Raw genomic sequence first — 25,519 nt, 5'->3', positions numbered from 1 at the left:
TTGAAAAGATAGGAAGGTCAGTTCCAGGTGAGCTTCAAGGGTGGGGGGGGGACATTCCCCACATGAGAGGCCACCACTGGAAATGCTCAGTCTCTAGTCACCACCAGCCTCCGCTCTGCAGGCAGGGCCAAAGAATGCAGGGCTTGGGAGGCCAAACATACCTGGGGGTGGAGAGTATGAAACTTGGGAGGCCAAACATACCTGGTTGTGAGTATGGAACTCAGATTGGGCCTCCATACTTGAGGAGCATAGCTTTGCTCCAAACCCGCTCTCCAGTGAATGCAATCAGTTCTGTGTTCAAATACAGGAAGCAATTTACCAGAGGTCCCTCTAGTCCAGCCTCCCATTTCACACAGTGATCAACTAGGATTCCTGGAATGTTCACAAGAAGAGAAGATCCAAAGCATCCCTATTCAGAGAGGTAGTGCCTCTAAACATGGAGGTTCCAGTGGGCTACCTTGTCTCGTATGGAATTAACCTCCAAGGGAGCATCAACTGCTGATTAATACATGGCAGGATTTGTCTCCCCTTCATGTGATTTCTCCTCAGTCATTATGAAGAGCAGTTTATGGTCTTCTTTACTTCAGTTCTCTTTTGCTTGAAGGTCTTAGGATTCTTTTCTCTTTATTCCAGAGGCCTATGGTCCCCAGAACAAGTCCAAGGGAGTACCAGAACAGTTTCTTTTTTTCAAAAAAGAGCAGAAAAGAAATGCTGAAACAAAACAGAAGCGGGAGAGTGAATCATCTGCTTCTCAGGGTGCTGAAACACAGGTATTTGATACAAATGGAAGAACTAACACAAAGAGACCTCAGAGAGATCTTTCTGCCCACCAATGTATCCATACTGGGGAGAACCCATATAAATGCTTAGAGTGTGGAAAGAGCTTTGCTTGGAGCTCGCAGCTTACTAGACATCAACGTATCCACACTGGTGAGAAACCATATAAATGCTTGGAATGTGGAAAAAGCTTTGCTCAGAGTGCAGATGTTAGGGCCCATCAGCGTATGCACACTGGTGAAAAACCATATAAATGCTTAGAGTGTGGAAAAGGCTTTGCTCGGGGTGCAGATCTTAGGGCTCATCAAGGAACCCACACTGGTGAGAAACCATATAAATGCTTGGAGTGTGGGAAGAACTTTGCTCAGAGTTCACTACTTACTAAACATCAACGTATCCACACAGGTGAGAAACCATATAAATGCTTGGAGTGTGGAAAGAGTTTTGCTCAGAGTTCACAGCTTACTATCCATCAACGTATCCACACTGGGGAGAAACCATATAAATGCTTGGAGTGCGGGAAGAGCTTTATTCAGAGTTCAAAGCTTATTATCCATCAACGTATCCACTCTGGAGATAAACCATATAATTGCTTGGAGTGTGAAAAGAGCTTTGCTTGGAGTTCACAGCTTAATATCCATCAACGAATACATACAGGAGAGAAACCATATAAATGCTTGGAATGTGAAAAGAGCTTTGCTCGGAGTGCAGATCTTAGGGCTCATCACCGTATCCACACTGGAGAGACACCATACAAATGCTTGAAGTGTGAAAAGAGCTTTGCTTGGAGTTCACAGCTTACTACCCATCAACGTATCCACTCTGGAGATGAACCATATAAGTGCTTGGAATGTGAGAAGAGCTTTGCTCGGAGTCCAAAGGTTATGGCCCATCAATGTATCCATGCTGGGGAGAAACTATAGAAATGCTTGATTTGTGGAAAGAATTTTGCTTGGAGTAACATGTTAATTGCTCATCGAAAAATCCACAGAGGGTGGGAAGCACGTAATCCCTTCAGTCAAAAGGCATTTCTTATGGTACACCAGTGAATTCACACAGCGGGAAAGCATATAAATGTTAAACCATATTTTGCATCAGAGAATTCACACAGGAGAAAAACTGGACAAATGTTTCCAGTTCTTTATGATCTTCAGCCTCAATCCCAACTTTACCAATCCCAACCTTACCAATCATTATCATCATCTAGAGTTTTTGTGTTAAGCCTGTGGTATACAGCTGTTGAACTGGTATGTTCAATTCTCGGCTAAAATATATAGAATACAGTTTATTATAAAATGTGTTTTGCCAAATGTTCTATTTAAAAAAAACAGGAGCAGAAGAATGTAAAAATAGATATTGATGTACCTCAAAAATATCCTGAGAACTGTCTTCATGTTAAAAGAACCAGTGAAAAAGATAAAGCCTAAGTTAAAGCCTCCCTGGAAAGAAATATTTGTACTACTGAGGAAGGCCTACTGTTTGAAATGCATTTGGTTTTAATGAATTTTTGTTACTATTTGTACAGCATTAAAGTTTTGTTAATTTATCTCTTAGGTATTCATTCTATTAGGTTTGTTTGTCAGCCTTCCTGGTTATCTGGTATTGGTTAAGTCGTGTTCAATTCTCAGCCATAATATTTGGAGTACAGTTTATTATAAATGGTGAGTTATTTGTCCTACCTTGTGAAGACATGTTATGGAAGGGTGTCTGAAACCTTTAGGTTTAGGACTAGGTTTGACAGGTAAATGAGCAGTTCTGCCTCCTGCCAAAAGAGCAGCAGCTGTACTAAACAAACTAATAGCCAGGGAAATAATTCTTTTTGCCAAACTGCTGACTGTTAGTCACCTGAAGTCATGCCTTGATATCCCCATTTGTTAGGAAATTGTGTTTTGTTTTATTTAGAGATTTATTTATTTCTGTGCCGCTACTTTATTCCTGGTGAAAGCAGGAATAAAGTACAGGATAGTGTCTGTAAAAGATGGGAAGGGGGGCTTGTGTACTTGTACAAAGAGTGAGGTTACCTCCTCCTTCTGCCTCCCCCAGCCCTACATGTCCCTCAGTCTGCCACCACACAAACTAAAATTGTGCTCTTCTGGTCTCCGTGTGTGTGAGTGATTCTTCTAGCTCCCACTCCCCTTTCTCTGTGCATGCATGAAGAAGCGACCAGGCGCTCGAGTGAAGGTCTTTGAACGTAGTCCAAGTTCTTAAAAGGGACAAGATCTTTATTTACAGCAGTGGAATCTAGAGCATCAGAAAAAGACTATCATAACCTTCACATCCCATCTGTGGGATGAGCATCTTAGCTTGTTATTGGCCCTGCCGTGAGTTTCCACATGCAGCCAGAGTGGTCTGCCAGCACACCCAGCCTTGGTAGGAACCAGATCTTGTAACCCTTGCTGTCCTAGCTGGGTGGGATTCCCTTGCCCAATCCTGACTTTGGGAAGGGAGGCCCTTGTGGTACCCTGGTACCCATTTCCCCAATCACGTAAAGAGTGCAATTCTCATTATGTTATTGCCTAGGATCTCTGAGTCAAGGTGTCTCTGGTTTTGGAGTGCACCATGATGCAAGAGCGATGTAAGGAGCTCTGATGTTTCCTCAGGGCACCCCTAAATCTGGGGACAATTCTTTTTTCCGCTTTGCGCAGCACAAGAGGGCCACTGTAACTTTTGGATGACCCATGGTAACGTTTGGCAGTTTAGCTGTGCTACATTTTCTGTACTTCAGGGCAGAACACCACAGTATCCCTGTGGATTGTTTTCAAACACACAAGGTGAAAATGTTGAGGTGTGAAATATCATTGATATAACAGAGTGATGGAAGACAATGATAGAGGGAAGGCAGATGAATCTCCCTGAGGAGGGAGTTCCAGAAAGGGAGACATGGTTTGTCATTGTCAAGGATGGAGCGTCCCTTTCTAGCATCCCAGATATGGCCAGGAATATAGGAGAAGAGTTGTGGGTCTTTTGACCAGAAAGATCATGGAGGATTTTTCTACTGGACAAAAACAGAACTGGCCTAATTTCATATCTAAACATGACAGCAAGGGAGTCTAGAGACCCAGAAAAGAATACCCTTGGAGAGGAGAAACAATAACATTGCCTTTTGTAGATTAGAAACCATCTAACTGATATCAATGGACATCTGCAAAGGGTAAGACTATCTCAGTTTCACAGACGTGAAGATGTCATTCAAATCTTCACTTGTACCCCTGACACAATGCCTTGGCTGCCCAATGCTGGTCTAGGAGGTTCAAACTGGGTTGGCTTAGAGTACCCCCTCTCACCTTTCCCAACCACTGGCCCTCTATTGGTGGGCTTACAACTGAGTTGGAGGTATGAAGCCCCAGTCAGGGTAGAGTATGTTATTGTGACAGAAATCCCAAAATTTTTCTAAGGCTGAAAAGTGCCACCTAGAGCGTCTGGGATCTTGGATCCATAGAGGATGAGCACTTCCATTCTATATTGGACCATCCTGGGACCTTCTTGCAGACCCCCCGACCGTCTGCAGCCCAATTAGATGCCCACCCTTCCTCTTCAGTTCCACCAGGTGTAATCCTAGGGCTTGGGATGTCGGCCCAGAGGAAAAAACCTACAGCAAGGCTGTATGAGTGGGAATAAGGGTGCCAAGTCCAGAGTAGGAAATCCCTGGAGATTTGGGGGTGGAGCCTAGGGGTGGGTGGGGTTTGGGGAGGGTCCTAAGGAAGGATGTAATGTCATAGAGTCCACCCTCCCAAGCAGCCATTTCCTCCAGGGGCTGAAGCTCGGTGTTAGCTCACCTGCTTTGCACAATATAACACTCAAACACCAAGAGCACTGTTTGCATTGCAGCAAATCTACACTGGGCAAAAAATCTTCTGTTCTCTAAGAATGACACGGACGATGCGAGGAAGCTTCTGGGCGGGCTCACTGGCTTGAGCCACGCAGAGCATTTTCCTGGCATCGGTGGCTCCCTCCCAAGAGACTTTCTTCTGGGTTGTGGCTTGATTTGGGGGTGGAGCTGATCCCCCCCCCACCCTAGATGTGCATGAGAGGGAGTCGGGCTTCAAGGTTGCTGGCTGGCAACCCTGCTATGTGAGCAGCCCCCTCCTTCACTGACCCCCGGGGGCTCGACTACATGACCTCTGGGGTTCCTTCAGACTCTCTGTTTCCAACCCTACCGTTGACTGAAGAATCCCCTACTCAGGAGCTTAGTCGGTAACACGTGGAGTGGGACCAGGAATTCAAATTGGGATGTACTCAAACGCATGACAAGTCAGCCCATTGGAAGCAATGGGAGAGGCTGCTCAGCCCATTGAATTTCTTTGCAACCGTTTTTGTGCTGTCATGTCTTTCAATGGAGTCAATGCAAGTCAACCGACAAGTCTCTTCTCCCATTATCTTCAGTGGGCTGCGCAGCCTCTCCCATTGCTTCCAATGGGCTGACTTGTCATGCGTTTGAGTACATCCCTGTAGAGCACTGGTTCCCAACCAGGGGTCCGTGGACCCCCAGGGGTCCATGAGAACCAAACCAGGGGTCCGCGAAACAAAGTTATAAACCTGTAATAAATTAATATTTTCAATTAAAAGTTCTCTATTATAAAAATATATATTCAAATATTATTCTAAGTTTAATGTTTACCTAACAAGATAATTCACAGTGGGTAGCCGTGTTAGTCTGTCTGCAGTAGTAGAAAAGGGCAAGAGTCCAGTAGCACCTTAAAGACTAACAAAAATATTTTTGGTAAGGTATGAGCTTTCGGGAGCCACAGCTCACTTCTTCAGATACCTGAAGATATCTGAAGTAGTGAGCTGTGGCTCACGAAAGCTCATACCCTACCAGAAAATATTTTTGTTTACCTAACAGTTATGATTAAAGTTTATTTTCAAATTCTCAGCATTTTTATTGTGAACCTTGGGGTCCCTGCACCGAACAAAAAAGTCCTAGTGGTCCCTGGTCAAAAAAAGGTTGGGAACCACTGCTGTAGAGAGTCAATCTAAGGGTTAAAGGGAAGGAATCGTCACTCCTAGAGCGGCGTCAACAAACCAGACCGCCTGACTTGCTACAGTCACTTCTTGATGCACTGTCCTAAGTGCCTGGTTGTCTGCTAATGCAGTGGTGCAAAGGATAGACGGAGCCGGACCGGAGGATTAAAAAAATAAAGAGGTGAGCATTGCAATAAAAGAAGATTTCCTTTGCAAAACACCTCCCTGCTTTGCACGGTGGAATTACTCCGCGAGGGGCCTTTGGGGTGTTACAAAGAGTCCTGCAGGATTCACCCATCCCACCCCCACCCCCAGATTCCATATGAAGCAATAATATTCCCTTAGCACCCTTAAGGTGCTAAGGCTAGCCTGATCTCATCAGATCTCAGAAGCTAAGCAGGGTCAGCCCTGGTTAGTATTTGGATGGGAGACCACCAAGGAAGTCCAGGGTTGCTGTGCAGAGGAAGGCACTGGCAAACCACCTCTGTTACACCATTTATTCATGGAAGGTTTTGCATTGGATTTGCCACTCTGTAGATACACTTTTTCCCCATCCAGATTCTCAAAACTCAACAATAAGTCGCCATGCAGAGTTTTGAGAATTCAGATGGGGAAAATGTGCATCTATAGAGTGACAAATCCAATGCAAAACCTTCCATGAATAAATGGCCTTAGTCTCTTGCCTTGAAAACCCCATAAGGGTTCACCATAAGTCGGCTGCGACTTGAAGGCACTTTACACACCCAGCACCACTGACCACCGGAGTTCATTGTCCAAAGAGTTTTCTCACTTGCTCTCTGGAGGCTCCCCTGGAGGCAGAGCCGAGCTCTTCCTCAATACGCTCCTCTGTGCTGTTTCTGGGCATCGGGCTGCTGTTTGCAAACTCTAGCAAAACCGAGTCTCTTTTGGCATTTTGTTGCAATCCTTCCCACCAGCCTGGCTTTGTTGTGGCGCTGGCGTGGTCGCAAAAGGCCTGCAGGTTTTCTCCTTGTTGTTCTGGAAGAATTTTTGGAGGGCTCCCCTCTTCTACCCTGCTGTGGCTTACCGAAGCCGCAATTCTGGTTTTTTCATTATTATTATTTTCATTTTTTTATTTTTTACTCCTGTGTGTGTGTTAAGTGCCGTCAAGTCGCTTCCGACTCATGGCGACCCTATGAATGAAAGTCGTCCAAAATGTCCTATCTTTGACAGCCTTGCTCAGATCTTGCAGATTGAAAGCTGTGGCTTCCTTTATTGAGTCCGTCCATCTCTTGTTGGGTCTGCCTCTTTTCCTGCTGCCCTCCACTTTTCCTAGCATGACTGTCTTTTCCAGTGACTCTTGTCGTCTCGTGACGTGACCAAAATACGACAGCCTCGGTTTAGTCATTTTTGCTTCTAGGGGCACTTCAGGCTTGATTTGATCTAGAACCCATTGATTGGGTTTTTTTTGGCTGTCCAGGGTATCCGTAACCCTCTCCTCCAACACCACATTTCAAAGGCATCTATTTTCTTCCTATCAGCTTTCTTCACTGTCCAGCTTTCACACCCACACATAGTAATAGGGAATACGATGGCATGAATTAATCATTAATTTTTACTCCTACCAGCAAATTTTCTCTTCTGGGTGCTTTGGTTGTGTTGGCACACTTTGGTGGCGATTGCTAGTGTAAGAGCTTTCATTGCTAGAAATCTGCCTCCCTGTCATGGATACCTAAGACTATCCAGTCCCTTCTTGATGAGTCACCAAGTTGTCGAAAGTCGGCCTTGGGTTTCTCAAGTCAGCCACAAGGACTTGCTTCCCTTTCTTGTAGGACAAAAATATTCATTTACAAGTGGGAACCTGCAAGGACTTGCAGGAGGCATCTCATTGCCCTCCCTCGCTATTTCCTCATTCCCTTTCCTGAAAGCCCCCCATAGCCCCTCCCCTTTTCCTGCTTCCTTCTCTCCTTGGGTTGCCAACCTCCAGGTGGGGCCTGGAGATCTGGCATCATGATAGATCTTCTAACTGCAGAGATCAGTTCCCCCTTAGGGTTGCCAGCTTCAGGTTGGGAAATTTCTGGAAATTTGAGGGTGGAGCTTTGGAAGGGCAAGGTTTGGGGAGGGAAGAGACCTAAGCATGGTATAATGCCTTAGAATCCCCTCTCAAAAGTAGCCATTTTTTCCAAGGGAACTGATCTGTGTCATCTGGAGAGCAGTTGTAAATCCCAGTGATCGCCAGACCCCACCTGGAGGTTGGCAACCCTAGTTCCCCTGGAGGGAATGGCCGCATGGGGAGGGTGGACTCTATGGCATTATGTTCACTGAGGCCTCTCCCCTCCTGAAACCCTACCCTGCTCAGACTCCACCCCAAAATCTCCAGGCATTTGCCAACCTGGAATTGGCAACCCTAGTCAGGCCTGGCCCCAAGGTGCTCTCCCTCAGAGGCCAAAATAGACCTGGACAAGGCCCTGCTCCTACCCCTTGCTTTTACTAACAGAACCAAGGCTTGGTGCACTGTGGTTGCCTACTAATAGCCACTGAGAGAATCAGTTGTTTAAAGCTACAGGCACTCCTTTTATCATTTTCGGGGTTTTTACCCCATGTATTATTTTTCTGTAAACCTGGGGCCTTTTCTGGGTTTGTAAAAATATCTGTGTTGCCCATTCAGTGCTCCAGTCATGATTTAAGTATTGAAAGATTTGGCTGACTTCGCTATTCGTATATTGATTTGTTTAGAGGAATTTTACGCTGCCTTTCCAGGGAACCTGCCCGAGGTGGCTTAAAAATCAAAGTATAATAAAAACCTAAAAGATTCATGGTTGTTAATCCCTGCCTCCACCACAGCTTAAAAACATAGATCCCAGAGGAGCTTAAAATGAATAACAGTTTCCAGACTAAAAGCACACCATAAAGATCAACTCTTAAATTAAATGGTGCCCTTCAAAATCCTCGTTTTCCCTTGGCATACAGTGCTCTCCAAACCTGTTAGCATATTTAGATTTCTCGTCTGCACAGTTTATGAAAAGGTATGAAACCAATCAGGGGTTGGGGCCCCTCAAAGTTCAAAGGGTCTTCATTTCTCTTTTCTGGCTTCCCCACAGCTCTGTTGGTTTCCATTAACAAGCCCAGCTGTGGTTTGCATCTTCTGCAGTTGTCTGCGGCAGGATTGGGACTATGCAGTGCCTCTAGGACTCTAAGCAGCTCCACCCTGCTTCTTACTCTTTCTTTCCAACTTCCCAGTGACCGTGTAAATTGGCATCCTGCTTCAAAGCGGGGTTCTCTGGTTGGTGAATGCTGAAGGAATCTTTGCTTTATATAGTTTAACAATACTTTTAATAAGCCGTGGATGACTTTTTCAGAAAGCCTTTCTGCTTGATCTCTGGAAAGGGAAGGTCAGAAACAATGGAAACTTGAAGAGTCACTACCATTTTATCCTCTGTGGGCTGCTGCTGCTCTCTTCAATCTGCTCTTCATCTTTATTTGATATTTTAAAATATCATTTATACCCCCATTTTTCTCCCCAGCGAGTACCCAAAGTGACCTGCCATGATCTCACCTTCTCCACTTTCTCCTCCCAAGAACCCTGTAAGGTATGTCAGCCTGAGAGTGTGTGACTGGCCCAAGGTCACCCAGCTAGGTTTTGTGGCAGGGTGGGGATTCGAACCTGCATCTCCCAGATTTAGTCTGACATCCATTGGAACAGGCTTCCTCGGGAGGTGGTAAGCTCTCCTTCCCTGGAGGTTTTTAAGCAGAGGCTAGATGGCCATCTAGTTGAGGGCAGCAGGAAAAGAGGGAAAAGTTGAGGGCAGCAGGAAAAGAGGAAGACCCAACAAGAGATGGATGGACTCAATAAAGGAGGCCACAGCCTTCAATTTGCTAGATCTGAGCAAGGCTGTCAAAGATAGGACATTTTGGAGGACTTTCATTCATAGGGTCGCTATGAGTCGGAAGCGACTTGACAGCACTTAACACACACACACAGATGGCCATCTGTCAGTAATGCTAATTCTATGACCTTAGGCAGATCATGAGAGGGAGGGCATCTTGGCCATCTTCTGGGCATGGAGTAGGGGTCACTGGGGGTGTGGGGCAGAGGTAGTTGTGAATTTCCTGCATTGTGCAGGGGGTGGACTAGATAACCCTGGTGGTCCCTTCCAGCTCAATGAGTCTATGATTCTTATCACTACACTACTTGCTCTCTCCCACTACTTATTCACTCATTTCAGTACTTGTCTGTTGTAGTCCCGAAGACTAAACACCCTTGTTTCTAGTATGAGCTTTCATGAATCAGCGTTCACTTCCTCAGATGCAGATGCAATCTGTCTGTATATAAATACACACACAACATCTTAATCCAGATGTCATTCTTGGCTTTTTTTAAAAATAATTTTTATTGTTTTTTCAAAAATACAGAAAAGAAAAGGGATAATAGGTAAAAGGGAAACATAATATGATATGATAACATTTTGTGTGTGCCCTGTGACCCTGTCATTCATTCTTGGCTTTGCAGGAGGTCACAGATTGCCTTTACAGAAGAACCTGGCAGAGTAGGAAGGCAATTCACTGGTCCAGGTGAAGCCTCTTTGGAGAGGAAGGGGAGGATGAGGGGAGAGCCAGAATCAGCTCTCCCTGAATCAAGAGAAGGCCTTGATGCTACCAAGGCTGGGAGCAGAAGAGAACTGAGGGAAGGAAGAGTGCAGAAGAGCCTGGGAGACAATGAGGTCCTCCCTCCAGATGTGCATCACCAGCAATTCAGGCACTTCTGCTACCAGGAGGCCAAGGGGCCCCGAGAAGTCTGCAGCCGACTCCACCATCTTTGCATTCAGTGGCTGAAGCCAGAAAAGCACAGCAAGAAGGAGATGCTGGACCTGGTGATCCTGGAGCAGTTCCTGGCTGTCCTGCCCCTGGAGATGCAGAGCTGGGTTAGAGAATGTGGGCCGAAGGCCAGTTCCCAGGCGGTGGCCCTGGCAGAAGGCTTCCTCCTGAGCCAGGAAGAGGCCAAGATACAGGACCAGCAGGTAAGAAGTTTTCATCTTGGTACTGTGTGTGGAGGCACAGGATATGATCAAGGATACCCTCAAAATCGACATGGATTACCCCAACTTTTTGGAACTTTTTGGAACCAGCACTAGCCTGTTTCCTCTTCCTTTTCTCAACAGCCTCCCCTTTCTCAATTCCCCACTTCTGTTTCAGGTGAAGGACAAGATCGCTCAGGAGCATTACCATGGAGCAACTTTGCTGGGTAAGATCAAAAGGGGTGTCATTCCGACCAAATGTCCTCCTTGAGTGCAGAGGGGGCTGCTTTTATGCCCCCTCTGTCCTGTGGGGGAAAGATGCTCTGCTCCAGCTTCTCAATGTGAAAGTTCCATTTGGGGAAGTAAAAACGTAGAATCTATTTGAAATCTGCAGGATAATTGAAAGAATACAGTACCAGAGTTGACAAAGTGGCCTTCAAACTCGAATAATGATGGTTAATGTCAAAAAGTGGGAGGATAGTGCTTTGGGCCAATAGAAAGAGTTACAAGCCAATGAGCTCTTATGCAACAGTAACCTAATCAGTCACTGGATACTTTGAAGTCAAGAGCTGTTTGCTACCTGGTTTTCAACAGGGCAAGCTGCGTCCGAAATTGACAAACCTCCAAAGGATGGTGATGGAAGGCAGCAATGGGGTGCTTTCAAAATTATCTTCTATCCAACTGGTATTAAGTCCCGGGGTACAAAAAGTTTTGTCAAAAAATAGTTTTAATTCATCCTGTGAATACCCTTGTTTGGCAGCATAACATCGCTGGGCTCATTATGCTCTAGGAATATGATCTTCTATTATTATTATCAATAGTAATTATATATTAACTATTAATAAAGATGATAACATTTTCATTTATACTCTACCTTTCTAACTTGGTTTCAAGGCAGAAAATACAAATGATGAAAAGACACTTCAGTCAATCAGTAAGAAGATTATAAGACAGGGCAGCAATATTTCAATTTAACAAGAAAGATTACTAGTAAGACGAAATAATGTGATTGCATTGGGATTCCAGAAAGGGGGGTGGGTCCAGAAGAAAGAAAGCAAATATAATAAAAATAACAGGTCAGTGTTGTCACCTAGCTAGGATGCCAAGAGGGCAACTTCACCACTAGCAAGGCTGCTTTTTGTATGTGTGCTGGCCTAGCCCACCTGCAAAGGGATTCTGGGATATGGGAGGTGCTGTTCTTATTTCTTTCCCATGGAACTGAAATGCAAAGTACTCTGAAAGTATAGAATGCCATGCATTTACCTTTTTATCCTTGCAGGTGATGCCATAAAACCAATTATACCTTCTTTGCAATCTCTTTCTGGCGGAGAGAAAGCATCTTTCATGCTGCCAGATCGGGTAAGTGTGAAACTTTGGATCATGCCCGAGATGCTTCCCTCACCCTCCCTAGGCCATGGAGAATCTCTTTCAGGTGAGCGCAGGTGAGTTGTGGAAATAGTGGTCAATTAACCAAAGAGATCAAAGTGACCGGAGGCATTCATCAAGGCTGCTTTTTGGGCCCTTTTTAATTTATCTCGGGTGAACATTTTCATTCTACTCGCTTGTCCCAGAAACCTGTTTCGATTTGTTTTATGTAGATGATGCTATGCTGATTTCAAGATCTCATCTGGGTTTAAGACGTCTGCTAAATGCATTTGGATTGTATTGCTCTCAAGAGTCCTTAGATATAAGTTATCAGAAGACTAAGGTCATAGTATTTTGTAAAGGTGTTCCACCTCGTCATTTTTCATGGAATATGGATGGTCACTTAATTGAGCAGGTTAATAAATTTCGCTATCTGGGCATTCTCTTCTCTAACACCATGTACTGGACAGGCCATATGGCTGCTGCCACGAAGCTAGCATCTGCACACCCAGCAGCCCTCCTGAGATTTTCGGACCTCAGGAGCCAATTATATACCTGCTGCCATCCAGGTGTTTAAGGCTAAGGTAGCTCTGTCCAACTTGCCAACATGTATTTCTGGTCCACAAATTCATTTGGAATTTATAGAACCATCCTTAGAAGCTAAAGGTTGGGTTGCAACATTCATCTTCAGAGGGACACTATTTGCATTTACTTGTTGAAGATGGCTTTTTGCAGTTTGTGGCAAAAATTAGTTGCCACACTGTAAGCCCCTTTTGCTGCCTGTCGGCTGTTGAGCAGAGACTGAGTTTGTTCTTTGAGGCTTTAAAGCAAAGGGAATATCCCTCTGCATGAAAATTGGCTAGATCTAGAGTGTTGCACTTTGACAAATGGAGGATTGGGGGTAGAGCATGTAGGGTATGCTCCTTGTACTATCTGAGCCTCCCCATTCCAAGGACTCTACCTGCTTATTGTAAATTTTTAACTGTCCCTAAATATACAATACTTTTTTCTAAAGCCAGATTAAATGCACTACTATTGGGTGAGTTAGCAAGCAGATTTTAAGGGATCCCTTTTTCTGAACGATTTTGTGACTATAAATCAGGGAACTTGGACACTATTTGACATTTTTTTATTGATTGTAAAAAGTATGATCTTGCCAGAGATAAATAAATCACAGTATACATCCAGAAGCTCTAAAGCAAGGTATAGTTGCAAAGCTGATACTGATCTAAATGTAATGCTCACCGTGGCAAAACTTTTATCTATGGCTTTTAATGATACTTTTACTAACTGTAATACCTTAGATTCTGTGTTTTTGTATTTCTGTATGTTTGGTTACTTATGTATTACTAAATTTATTGATTTGTTTTGCTCATGACCTGTTGGTCTGCAAGCATATGGAACAGAATAAAGGGAACAAAATTTCTTTCACTTGGCTGATATCTGCGCTGCTCACTGGATAGAAAATGAAAGATTCTGATGGAGGTTTGAGTCCTGAACATCAACATCTTATTATACTCCTCTTAGATTGCACTTCGAAGGGGAAGAATTCTTACATCATCTCTGAAGACAGTGGGTTTCTCTCTTTCTCTTTTTTCAGGGTCTGGTGACTTTTGATGAGGTGTCTGTTCTTTTCACTGAGGAGGAGTGGACTTTGCTGGATTCGGACCAAAGAAGGCTTCACAATGAAGTAATGGAGGACAACTATCAGAACGTGGCCTCTCTGGGTAAGGCTCTCATTTCCCTTGATTCACAGATGCTGCAAGAAGTCATTCCTTCTAAGAAGGACCCCTGCTCTGACCGGGAAGTCCCTGGCTAGCCCGATCTCATCAGCTCTCTGAAGCAAAACAGGGTTGGTCCAGGTTGGTCCTTGGGTTGGATAGCAGCAAGGAAGTCTAGGGCTGCTATGTAGAGGAAGGCAAAGGCAAACCCCTCTGTCACCTCTCTTGCCTTGATAACCCTACATGGTTGCCAAAAGTTAGCTGCGACTTGACAGCCCTGTCCACAACCTCCAATAAGGGCCCTGGTAGGGTTCTTCCAGTGGATAGCCTCAGTATAGGAATGTAGAAGTCCAAATGCAGATGAGGGAGAGGAGTCTGCATACTTACTGGGTAAAATCTTGGTTTGTAAAAAAAAAAAAAAGGAAGCCCCCCCCACCCCACGCTTGCCAATTGACGATTGAGTCAGTTCATTGTTCAGGGGTGAAAATCCATTGAAAGGAGGACAGGGGGAATTGGCCTCAATAATGGTTTGTGGGATGTCAACGAGTCCTCCTCTTATTCCTTTAAGCTGTCATGAAATGAGCATTTGAAAAAATAACAATAACAATATTTGTATTTGTATACTGCCCTCAATATGCATTTTACGAGGCTCGAAAAGATATTTGCTTTCCCCGAGGACATTGCAACCTCCCAGGGAACTTGAAGAGAAAAGTGTGGGGCAGAGAAGGCAGAAGGGATAAATTGGGGTCCTTCTGCTTTGTTCATTCTACTGACACCAGTGTAGGCTTAGGCATGGTTCACAGATTCAGTAAAATGAGGTGGCAGAGCCCTGAAGAACAAACCAAGAAAAACAGGATTTTAGCAGGTTTGGCTCTGTGTTGTGATGAGCTTCACTTGCTGAATTCCTTCCTCTGAGGCTTCTCTGGAATTCAGTTGGGTCAGGTCCTGTTTTACTGCTCTAGGCCAGAGGGAAAGACAATGTATGCTGTTCTGAGCTCTTTTCACATTGAGTGGTATTAAAAAATGTCCTACATACAGATGACAGATGTATATGTCTTAAAAATAATATCTGGATTGTTAGTAGGACTTTTGAGGCTCCATCACCTCCTTTTCTTATCCTGGAAGGACCATGGGGTCTCTTCAAAGGGAGAGGAGCCCTTAGAGAGTGGCCCTTCATCAGGGCCCCAGTAGACTTGAATGTTGAATCTTGCTTGCCTTGGGAGGGAACTAAGATACAGCAGGAAAAGAGGCAGACCCAACAAGAGATGGATTGACTCAATGAAGGAAGCCACAGCCTTCAGTTTGCAAGATCTGAGCAAGGCTGTCAAAGATAGGACATTTTGGAGGACTTCCATTCATAGGGTCGCCATGAGTCGGAAGCGCTTGACGGCACTTAACACACACACAAGATACTGCATACTGGTGGCTGTATCTAGGCTCATGCTTGGTTTAAAAATCTGAATATTTCTTAGAGTTGGAACATCTGGAAGTCACTGGTCTGTTTCTTTCCCCCAAAGAAGAACTTCTGCTTCTCCAACCTGATTCCATATCCCCAGTGGAAGAAGCAAGAGATCCACTTGTCCAAGATGCAGAAGAAACAGGGAGATCTGCTTACTTGTGCAGTGGAAGTGGGTAGGACTTCCCTTGGGCTAAATTTTACCAGATGGAGAACAGAGGGATTTCTCAAGAGGCAACAGCCTGAGAATGGCTAGGAAAGCTTTCCTACATATGAAAGAGGAATCAAAACCGGGAACAAAACTTTTGTACCTAAGATTGGTGGGAAATGTTTATAGAGTGCTCGAGTTTCATACGGATCGATTTATTCTAATAGCAGTCAGCCAAATCTTTAGATACTTAAATCTGGTGACTGGAGCTGTGAACAGGCAAGTCAGATCTTTTTACAAAAAAAGGCAGTTTAAAAAACCTTAAAATGATAAACGTAGTGCCTGTATCTTTAAGCCACTGATTTCTCTTGGTGGTTATCGCTTGCTAGGCAACCACAGGCTTCCAAGGCTTGGTTCTGTCAGCAAAATCAAGGGGAAGGGGAAGGGCCCTTTCCAGGCCCATTTTGGTCTTTGAGGAAGGACTCTTTGGTATCAGGCCTGGCTAGGGTTGTTAGCTCCAGGTTGGGAAAACCCTGGAGATTTTTGTGGGTGAGGCTCAGAAGAGCAGGGTTTGGGCGGGCGACAGGGGGGGGAGGCCTCAGCAGGGTATAATACCATAGGGACAAAACAGAGGGGGAAATGACCCAACCTAAAAGCAAAATTTGGTACCCAAACGTTTGGGTGAAATAAAACAATTAAACAATGAAATATATTTATTACAAAACACTCATGCATATATTCAAAGAAGGCTATTATGACATTAAAATTAAATACAGGTTTATCTGGCTGTCCTCTACCAGGGTTATCTGGCTGCCTTTCTCGCTCTGTCTCCAGCCTGTTGGAACTATCAAATGAGACCTAGGCCCTGAGGGACTTGGCCCAGTTCCATAGGGCATGCATGACGGAGATGTTCCGCCAGGCTGATGGTTGAGGACAGCGATGGCTCCACTCTGGCTGGCCATCCTTCCCCTTCCTTTTCCCTTCTCCCCTCTTCCTCATTCCTTCTTTTTCTTCCCCCTCCCTTGATTATTTCTCCCTGCTATTACTATTATTATTATAGGGGTGCCATCTGGAATTTAATCTTAATGATGATTTTTAAAACATCTAAATATCTATATTTGAACAATGTATTTATTTTAATTATATATTATTTTATTTTTTGTTAGCCACCCTGAGCCTGACTTTGGTCGGGAAGGGTGGGGTAAAAATCAAACAAACAAATTAATTAATTAATAAAAAGCCAGGGCCACAAGAAGAGGGAAAAACAGTCACAGCCTTGCCTCAAAACTCTCCTGAGAACACGAGCCTGGTTGGAAAGAAAGTTGAAGCCTGGTTGGAAAGAAATGTTTTGACCTGGCTCTGAAAAGTAAGGAAAGTAAGCTCCAGATGAGAGTCAGGAGGGGGGCATTCCCCAAACAAGGGGCCAACATTGGAAATGCCCAGTCTCTAGTTACCACTTGCCTCACCTCTGCAGGCCAAGCCACAGAACACAGGGCTTGGGAGGCCGAACTTACGTGGGGGTGTACGGTGAGCTTTATAAGTTTGGAGCTCAGGTTGGGTCTCCATAGTTCAAGTGTAAAGCTCTGGTCAAACTCGCTGTCCAGTGACTGCAGCCAGTTCTGTCTTTGAACACAGGAAGAGATTTGTAGAGAACCCTCTAGTCCTGCCTCCTGTTTCCACAGTGATCAACTAGAGTCCCTGGAAGGTTCACAAATAGAGGAGCAGTTCCAAACCATCCCTCTTCAGAGAGATACTTCTAAACATGGAGGTTCCACTGGTCTACCTTGTCTCTGGTGGAATTACCCTCCAAGGCAGCATCAACAACTGATTAATATATGGCAAGATTTGTCTCCCCTTCAAATGATTCTGGTTGTGCCATTATGAAATGCAGTCAATGGCCTTCTTTACTTGATTCTGCTTTTCCTTGAAGGTCTTACCAGGCTTTACTCTTTATTCCAGAGATTGATGGTCTCCAGAACAAGCCCGAGGGAGAATCAGAACACCTACAATTTGACAAGAAAGAGCAGAAAACAAATACTGGAACAAAAAGGAAAAGGGGAATTGAATGCTCTGCTTCTCAGGCTGCTGAATCCCACGTATTTGATACACACGGAAGAATAAACACTGGCGAGAAACCTGAAGAAGACATCCCTATCCATCAATGTATTCAGAGTGGGGACAAATCTTACAAATGTTTATATTGCGTGAAGAGCTTTGCTCAGAGTTCACAGCTTACTAAACATCAACGTATCCACATTGGAGAGAAACCATATAAATGCTTGGAGTGTGGAAAGAGTTTTGCTCGGAGTACAGAGCTTATTATCCATCAGCATATCCACACTGGTGAGAAACCATATAAATGCTTAGAGTGTGGAAAGAGCTTTGCTCGGAGTACAGACCTTAGGACCCATCAGCGTATCCACACTGGGGAGAAACCACATAAATGCTTGGAATGTGGAAAGAGCTTTGCTCGGAGTGCAGACCTTACTGTCCATCAACGAATCCATACTGGGGAAAAACCATATAAATGCTTGGAGTGTGGGAAGAGCTTTGCTCAGAGTTCACATCTTAATATCCATCAGCTTGTCCACACAGGGGAGAAACCATATAAATGCTTGAGGTGCGGAAAGAACTTTGCTCGGAGTACAGAGCATAGGACCCATGAACGTATCCACAGTGGGGAGAAACCATTTAAATGCTTGGAGTGTGAAAAGAGCTTTGCTCGGAGTACAGAGCTTAGGACCCATGAACGTATCCACAGTGGGGAGAAACCGTATAAATGCTTGGAGTGTGGAAAGAACTTTGCTCGGAGTACAGAGCTTAGGACCCATCAACGTATCCACACTGGGGAGAAACCATATAAATGCCTTGAGTGTGGAAAAAACTTTGCTCAGAGTTCACACCTTAATATCCATCAGCTTGTCCACACTGGGGAGAAACCATATAAATGCTTGGAATGTGGAAAGACCTTTGCTCGGAATTCACACATTACTGCCCATCAATGTATCCACACAGGGGAGAAACCACATAAATGCTTGGAGTGTGGAAAGAGCTTCATTCACAGTTCACAGCTTATTATCCATCAGCACACCCACACTGGTGAGAAACCATATAAATGCTCAGAGTGTGCTAAGAGCTTTGCTCAGAGTGCAGATGTTAGGGCCCATCAACAGACCCACTCGAGAGAGAGACCATATAAATGTCTGGAGTGTGGGAAGAGCTTTGTTTGGAATTCGCAGCTCACTAAACATCACCGTATCCACACTGGGGAGAAACCATATAAATGCTTGCAGTGTGGAAAGAGCTTTGCTCAGAGATCACATCTTACTCTCCATCTGCGTATCCACACTGGGCAGAAACCATATAAATGCTTAGACTGTGCAAAGAGCTTTGCTCGGAGTGACAGCCTAAATGCTCATCAACGAATTCACACTGGGGAGAAACCGTACAAATGTTTGGAGTGTGGGAAGAGCTTTGCTCGGAGTGACAGACTAGATGCTCATCAGCGTTTCCACACTGGGGAGAAACCATACAAATGCTTGGACTGTGGAAAGAGCTTCATTCACAGTTCACAGCTTATTATCCATCAGCATACCCACACTGGTGAGAAACCATATAAATGCTTAGAGTGTGCAAAGAGCTTTGCACGAAGTGACAGCCTAGATGTGCATCGACGAATCCACACTGGGGAGAAACCATATACATGTTTGGAGTGCGGAAAGAGCTTTGCTCATAGTTCATACATTACAGCTCATCAACGTATCCACTCTGGGGAGAAACCGTATAAATGTTTGGAGTGTGGGAAGAGCTTTGGTTGGAGTTCGCAGCTTACTAAACATCACCGTATCCACACTGGGGGGAAACCATAGAAATGCTTGTATTGTCAAAAGAGTTTTGCTCAGAGTGATAAGCTAACCGTCCATCACCGAATCCACATGGGAGAGGAAATCATATAAATTCTTGGAGTGTGGAAAGACTTATCTTAAAGTAAACCAAAGAATTCACACAGAGGAGAAACCATACATGTATCTCCAGTGCTGCAAGATCTTCAGCATCAAGCCCAACCTTTCTAGGCATCATAATCTAGAGTTTTTATGTCAAATCAGGTCCCTATTATACAGCTTTTGAACTGGTATTAGTTAAGGCATGTTCAGTTTTCAGTTTATTATGAAATATGAAGTATTTGTCCTGCCCCCCTGAAGACATGTTATGGAGGGGTGTCACAGACTTTCAGGGTTAAGAGATTATCTCATTTAGGACCAGGTTCTCTGTCCCTGCTTGCTCCTCTCACCATATTCAGTTTTAGTTTGACTACTGAATTAGCCGTTCTGCCTCTTGCCAAAAGAAGAGCAAGTATACTAGATGAACTGAGGCAAGAGAAATTGACCTTTTTGCCAAATTGTATATAAAGTTTTTTATATATATATATATATATATATATATATATATATATATATATATATATATATATATATCAAACATTATACCTCGCAGGTTCTTGTAGGTTATCCGGGCTGTGTGACCGTGACCGTCTTGGTATTTTCTCTCCTGACGTTTTGCCTGCAGCTGTGGCAGGTATCTTCAGAGGAGTAACACTGAAGGACAGTGTCTCTCAGTGTCAAAGTGTGTTGGAAGAGTAATTTATATAGTCAGAAGGGGTTGGGTTTGAGCTGAGTCATTGTCCTCCATTGTCCTGAGTCATTATACCTTGCCTTTTCCCCCAGTAGGTACCCAAAGCAGCTCATGTTGTTCTCTCCTCCATTTTATCCAAACAACAGCCCAACCATGCAGAGACAAAGGTTAGGCTGGGAATGAGTGACTGGCCCAGGGTCAGCAGGCATTGGCAGAGGTGCAATTTGAACCTGGATCTCCTAGAGCCTGGTCAGACCCTGCACCACACTGGCTCTGCTACCACAGAGAGATTCTTAAATCCCCATTGTTTTGTAAAGGAGGGGATATTGTCCATCCTCCCTGTTTGTGTTGCCTTTCTCCTGTGTGGACTGTGAGGTAATCTGAGGTAGACTGACGGAGAGTGTCACTGACCCAAGGTAAGCCGGCAACCTTCAGTGGCAGTGTGTGGGTTCTGACCTGGATATCTGAGCCTAGTCTGCCATTGTGACAGCTACAGCACACAAGCTCTGAAAGGTCATGGAAATGGTTAATTCCCCTTTATGTTGTAACCAAGGCTAATTTCTACTCTCTGGTCTGCATTGTTTGCCATTCCTGGCTTCTCGGGAGTAAACTTTTGCTTCTGTTGCTGACAGCAGAGGGATGTTATCAAGTGTATCTGTACCAGGAGTTTCAGATTTCCCTTATTTTTGGCCCTGCAACTCCCACTAGCATGCTGGCCAATTCTGAATCTGGTATAGATCTACCTGCATGTATAGATCTATGGTGCGGCCTCATTTGGGAATACAATGTTCACTTCTGATCACTGTATCTCAAAAAGGACATGGCAGAGCTGGAGGAAGTACAGAAGAGGGCAACCAAGCACCTAGGGGTTTGGAGCATTGATCCCTATGAGGAAAGGCCAATGAGTATGGAACTTTTCAGTTTAGAAAAGAGATGACTAAAGGGGGACATGGTAGAGGTTTATCTAATTATGCACAGGTTGGAGAGAGTTGACAAAGATAACGTTTTCTCCCTCTCCCAAATACTAGAAGTGGAGAGTATTCAGTGAAGCTGATGGGTAGTATATTCAGGATGGACAAAAGGAGATAGTTCTTTACACAGCAAGAGATTAAAATGTGGAATTTTCTGCCAGAGGATGTAGTGATGGCCACCGGGGATTAGACAGATTCATGTAGGATAGCTCTATCAGTGGCTACTAGCCATGGTGATGGAAGGAAACCTCCACATTCAGAAGCAGTCAACCTTTGAATCCTAGTGCCAGGAGGCAACATCAGGGGAAGGCCTCAGCCTCTATGCCCTATTCCTACCTCCAGAGGAACTGGTTGGCCACTATGTGAGACAGGATGCTGGACTGGATGGACCACTGGTCTGATCCAGCAGGGCTCTTCTTACATTCTTATGTAATCTGTCCCTTTATTCTAGAAGCTGCAGTGTTCCACCTTTTACTTGCACAAGTGATAATCTCATAAGAACATAACATAAGAACATAAGAAAGGCCCTGCTGGATCAGACCAAGGCCCATCAAGTCCAGCAGTCTGTTCACACAGTAGCCAACCAGGTGCCTCTAGGAAGCCACTAACAAGATGACTGCAGCAGCACCATCCTGCCTGTGTTCCACAGCACCCAAAATAATAGGCATGCTCCTCTGATACTAGAGAGAATAGGTATGCAGCATGACTAATATCCATTCTAACTAACAGCCATGAATACCCCTCTCCTCCATGAATATGTCCAATCCCCTCTTATAGCCCTCCAAGCTGGCAGCCATCACCACATCCTGGGGCAGGGAGTTCCACAATTTAACTATGCATTGTGTGAAAAAATACTTCCTTTTATCTGTTTTGAATCTCTCACCCTCCAGCTTGAGCAGATGACCCCGTGTTCTAGTATTATGGGAGAGGGAGAAAAACTTCTCTCTGTCCACTCTCTCCAAACCATGCATAATTTTATAGACCTCTATCATGTCTCCCCTCAGCTGCCTTCTTTTCAAGCTAAACAGCCCTAAGCGTCTTAACTGCTCCCCATAGGACAGTTGCTCTAGTCCCCTAATCATTTTGGTTGCTCTTTTCTGCACCTTCTCAAGCTCGGTAATATCCTTTTTTTTAGGTGTGGTGACCAGAACTGTTCACAGTATTCCAAGTGTGGTCTCACCATAGATTTGTACAAGGGCAGTATGATATCAGCAGCTTTATTCTCTATTCCTCGTCTAATTATAGCCAGCATGGAATTTGCCTTTTTTACAGCAACCGCACACTGGGTTAACATCTTCTATCGACTACCACCCCAAGATCCCTTTCTTGGTCTGTAGCTGCCAGCACAGATCCCATCAGTGTATATGTGAAGTTGGGATTTTTTGTCCCAATATGCATCACTTTACTCTTACATTGAATCCCATTTGCCATTTTAATGCCCATTCTTCCAGTATGCAGAGATCCTTCTGGAGCTCTTCACAGTCCGATTTTGTTTTAACCACCCTAAATAATTTGGTGACATCTGACATCTACCTGGAGGTTGGCAACCCTATGCTGCGCCCACCATGCTGTGTCAGAATTCCAAATATGCCCGCAGGCTCAAAAAGATTGGGGATCCCTGATCTAGTGCATCAGCACATAGGGAAATCATATCTCATCCTGAAGGACTATAACAGATCTAAGGAAATAAAACAAACCACATGAGTCTAGTCTAAACTTCCCAGTGATAAATGTTACCTTCGCATCCCATGTGTGAGATGGGCATCTTAGCTTGTTATTGGTCCTGTTGTGAACCTCCGCCTGCAGCCAGAGGGGTCTTCCAGCACACCCAGCCTCGATGGGAACCACATCTTTTAACCCTTGCTGTCCTGGCTGGATGGAAGTCCCTTCCCAATTCTGAGCTTGGAGAGTGAGGCCCTTGTGGTGCCCTGGCCCCCATTCCCCCAATCACATTAGAGTTTACATCTCACTATCTTATTGCCTACCCCATGCTACCCAAATAGCAAACCCTCTTGTCCTTCTCTGGCAGCAGGGCATATGGTCAGCTTCTTGTTTGAAATGAATCTTTGCCAGCAAAGCAATGTGAGCGTCTTATAACCTTATTCCCTGGGAAACAGCCTGGTTACCAGAATTTAAGGTGCCCCGGGGGAACCTCAGAGCTATGTACCCTTCATCATAGGTATGAGAACCCTTGAATTATGATTTCTAAGTTGACTTGGTTATGGTAAAAAGCAGCAAGAATGAAAAACAAAATCAGTTTTATGTATTTTTAGAAGATACACAAGTGTAGATAGCTTTCTATGGTGTTTGACGTTATAAGATAATGAATTAGTGAAGTATGTCCGTCCTTATCAAATGGGACAGCCAAACAAAACACAGAAGTCTTTGTTTTGGATATGATGTTAAAAACCAGAAAATATGAGAAACTGGAATGATTGGGAACTACTTAGAAAGGCCTCCTTGCTTATGACCTGCTTATCTTTGAGCAGGATGATTTTATGGACTCATGTAATTGCTGCCCTTTGATTATCTATTTAGCAGTAATGGACAGTATATTTTCCTTGTGAGTTAATCATTGTTAAAGACAGAAATAGTTATGTTACAATGAAGGATAGAATGGAAGCAAAGATCCTGTAATTGTATCACTCGTATCCTAGACAGGTAACCAAAAATGATGTTGAGGTGTACCTCTTGCCACGAATAAAATAATCCGATAGAAGAAAGCTAAGTAGATGCCTAGGAATTCTTCAGTGCCTGCCTGGATCTGAATCAGGCCTGACGAGACTCATCCAGAACACTAAACAGGCCTCCAGTTTCCACAGACTCTTTCCTCCCCCGCCTGTTTTTAACCACCCCAGAGAAGTCAAGCCACAGCTCTGGTCTAGGGGATTGAAACTGGGGTGGGTTCAGAGTACCCCTCTCCCATTCCCAACCACTGGTCCTCTATTGGTGGGCATTGCCAGGCTTACAACTAAGCTCGAGGCATGAAGTCCCAGTCCAGATAGAGTGTGTTATTGTGACATAAATCCTAAACTTGCTAAGGCTCAATCTGGGACCCCTAGAGGATGAGCTCTTCCCTTCCACGTTGGACCATCCAGGGACCTTCTGCAGACCAATCAGATGCCCACCCTTCCTCTGCAGTTCCACCAGGTGTAATCCCAGGGCTTGAGATGTATCTGCGAAAGTTCAGCCCAGAGGGAATATCTACAGAAAGGTCCCAGGCCTATGAATGGGAGTAGAGGTGCCGACTCCAGAGAGGGAAATCCCTGGAGATTTGGGGGTGCAGTGTAGGGGTGGGTGGGGTTTGAGGAGCAACCTAAGCAAGGATGTAATGCCATATAGTCCACCCTCTAAAACAGTCACTAAGGGCTACAGCTCAGTGGTAGATCACCTGCTTTGCACTGGGCAACATGGCCTCAACTTCCCAATCAATCCCAGTGGACTCCCAGATGATCCCAGAGGGTTGGCAACCTGAAGCAGAGATGCCAGGAACTTCACTGCAAACTCTTTCAATAGCTGAACATGCCTCGTTTGACAGCTGCTACTCCCCATGTGCCAAAAAGTTGATCTATTTCCCTGTTGAGTTCTCGGGCTGAGGTCTTTCACATCACCTACCTCAAAATGATCCCAGAATCAGACATGCTGGGGATTGAACCATGCCAAGCAGATGCTCTGCCACTGAGCCACAGACCCAGGTCTGTGCAAGAGGGCGGATGTGGGACTATCTTCCAGCTCCCTGAGAATGTGGGTGTGTGGACTGGTGCCATTCACTGTGTCCCGTACTTGAAAAGTCAACTGATAAACAGGCTACACCTGTCCACAGACAGTGGACAATCGGCTCCCTCTCTGCAGCTGGCAAGCAGATGATGACTGCAAATGGGAGGCCATGTTAGTCCTCTACAAAATAAAACAATAATCTAGTCTTAAATACTAGCATTTATAGAGAGCCCAAAGGAGCAAGGGTTGGAGATACACGACTGTGGTCTGACTTAGCTGTGTACTATGTCACCTTGTAAATATACCCCCCTCTTTCACATACACACCAACCACACTGTTTGTTTTGAAGCAGATCTGAATATCTGATTCCACTTCATGTGTTACTGGCCAAGCTCCTAAGCAGGGGAATCTTTAGTGAAAGGCAGGGTTGGAAACAGAATGTTGAAAGGAACCTCAGAGGTCATGTAGTCGAGCCCCGAAGCCAATGAAGGAGCGGGCAGCTCACATAGGAGGGCTGCCAGCCAGACTCTGCCACGACATTGATCATGCTGAGCTTCTCCACCATCACTACACTAGCCTTTCAGAAGTACCCTTGGAACAACATGGGAAGAAAAAGTTGTGGGCAAGAAAGAAATGGACCCACAGACCATAAACCCCACAGACTCCCTCTCATGCACATGGGGGGGGGGGCAACGCCACCCCGGATCAAGCCACAGCTCGGAGGGGGGGAATCTCTCCTCTTGGAAGGGAGCAGCACAACCGATGCTTGGGAAATGCTCGACGTGGCTCAAGCCAGT

General features: G+C 44.8%; 1 protein-coding gene across 1 annotated transcript in view; it reads left to right on the top strand.

Annotated features, from left to right (window-relative positions):
- The first annotated feature begins 871 nt into the window (after positions 1-871).
- LOC130480125 (zinc finger protein 91-like) overlaps positions 872-25,519 on the top strand; it is a 39,258-nt gene continuing 14,610 nt past the window's right edge. Inside the window, exons 1-4 of the mRNA XM_056852556.1 lie at positions 872-1,314; positions 8,240-8,249; positions 17,627-18,526; positions 18,707-19,221. Coding sequence (XP_056708534.1) covers positions 1,005-1,314; positions 8,240-8,249; positions 17,627-18,526; positions 18,707-19,221 — 1,735 coding nt within the window. The 5' untranslated portion in view covers positions 872-1,004. The remainder of the gene's footprint in view (positions 1,315-8,239; positions 8,250-17,626; positions 18,527-18,706; positions 19,222-25,519) is intronic.

The sequence above is a fragment of the Euleptes europaea genome, chromosome 1, assembly GCF_029931775.1.
Source record: "Euleptes europaea isolate rEulEur1 chromosome 1, rEulEur1.hap1, whole genome shotgun sequence".
Classification (NCBI taxonomy): Eukaryota; Metazoa; Chordata; class Lepidosauria; order Squamata; family Sphaerodactylidae; genus Euleptes; species Euleptes europaea.
This window is presented reverse-complemented; position numbering and strand designations above follow the sequence as displayed.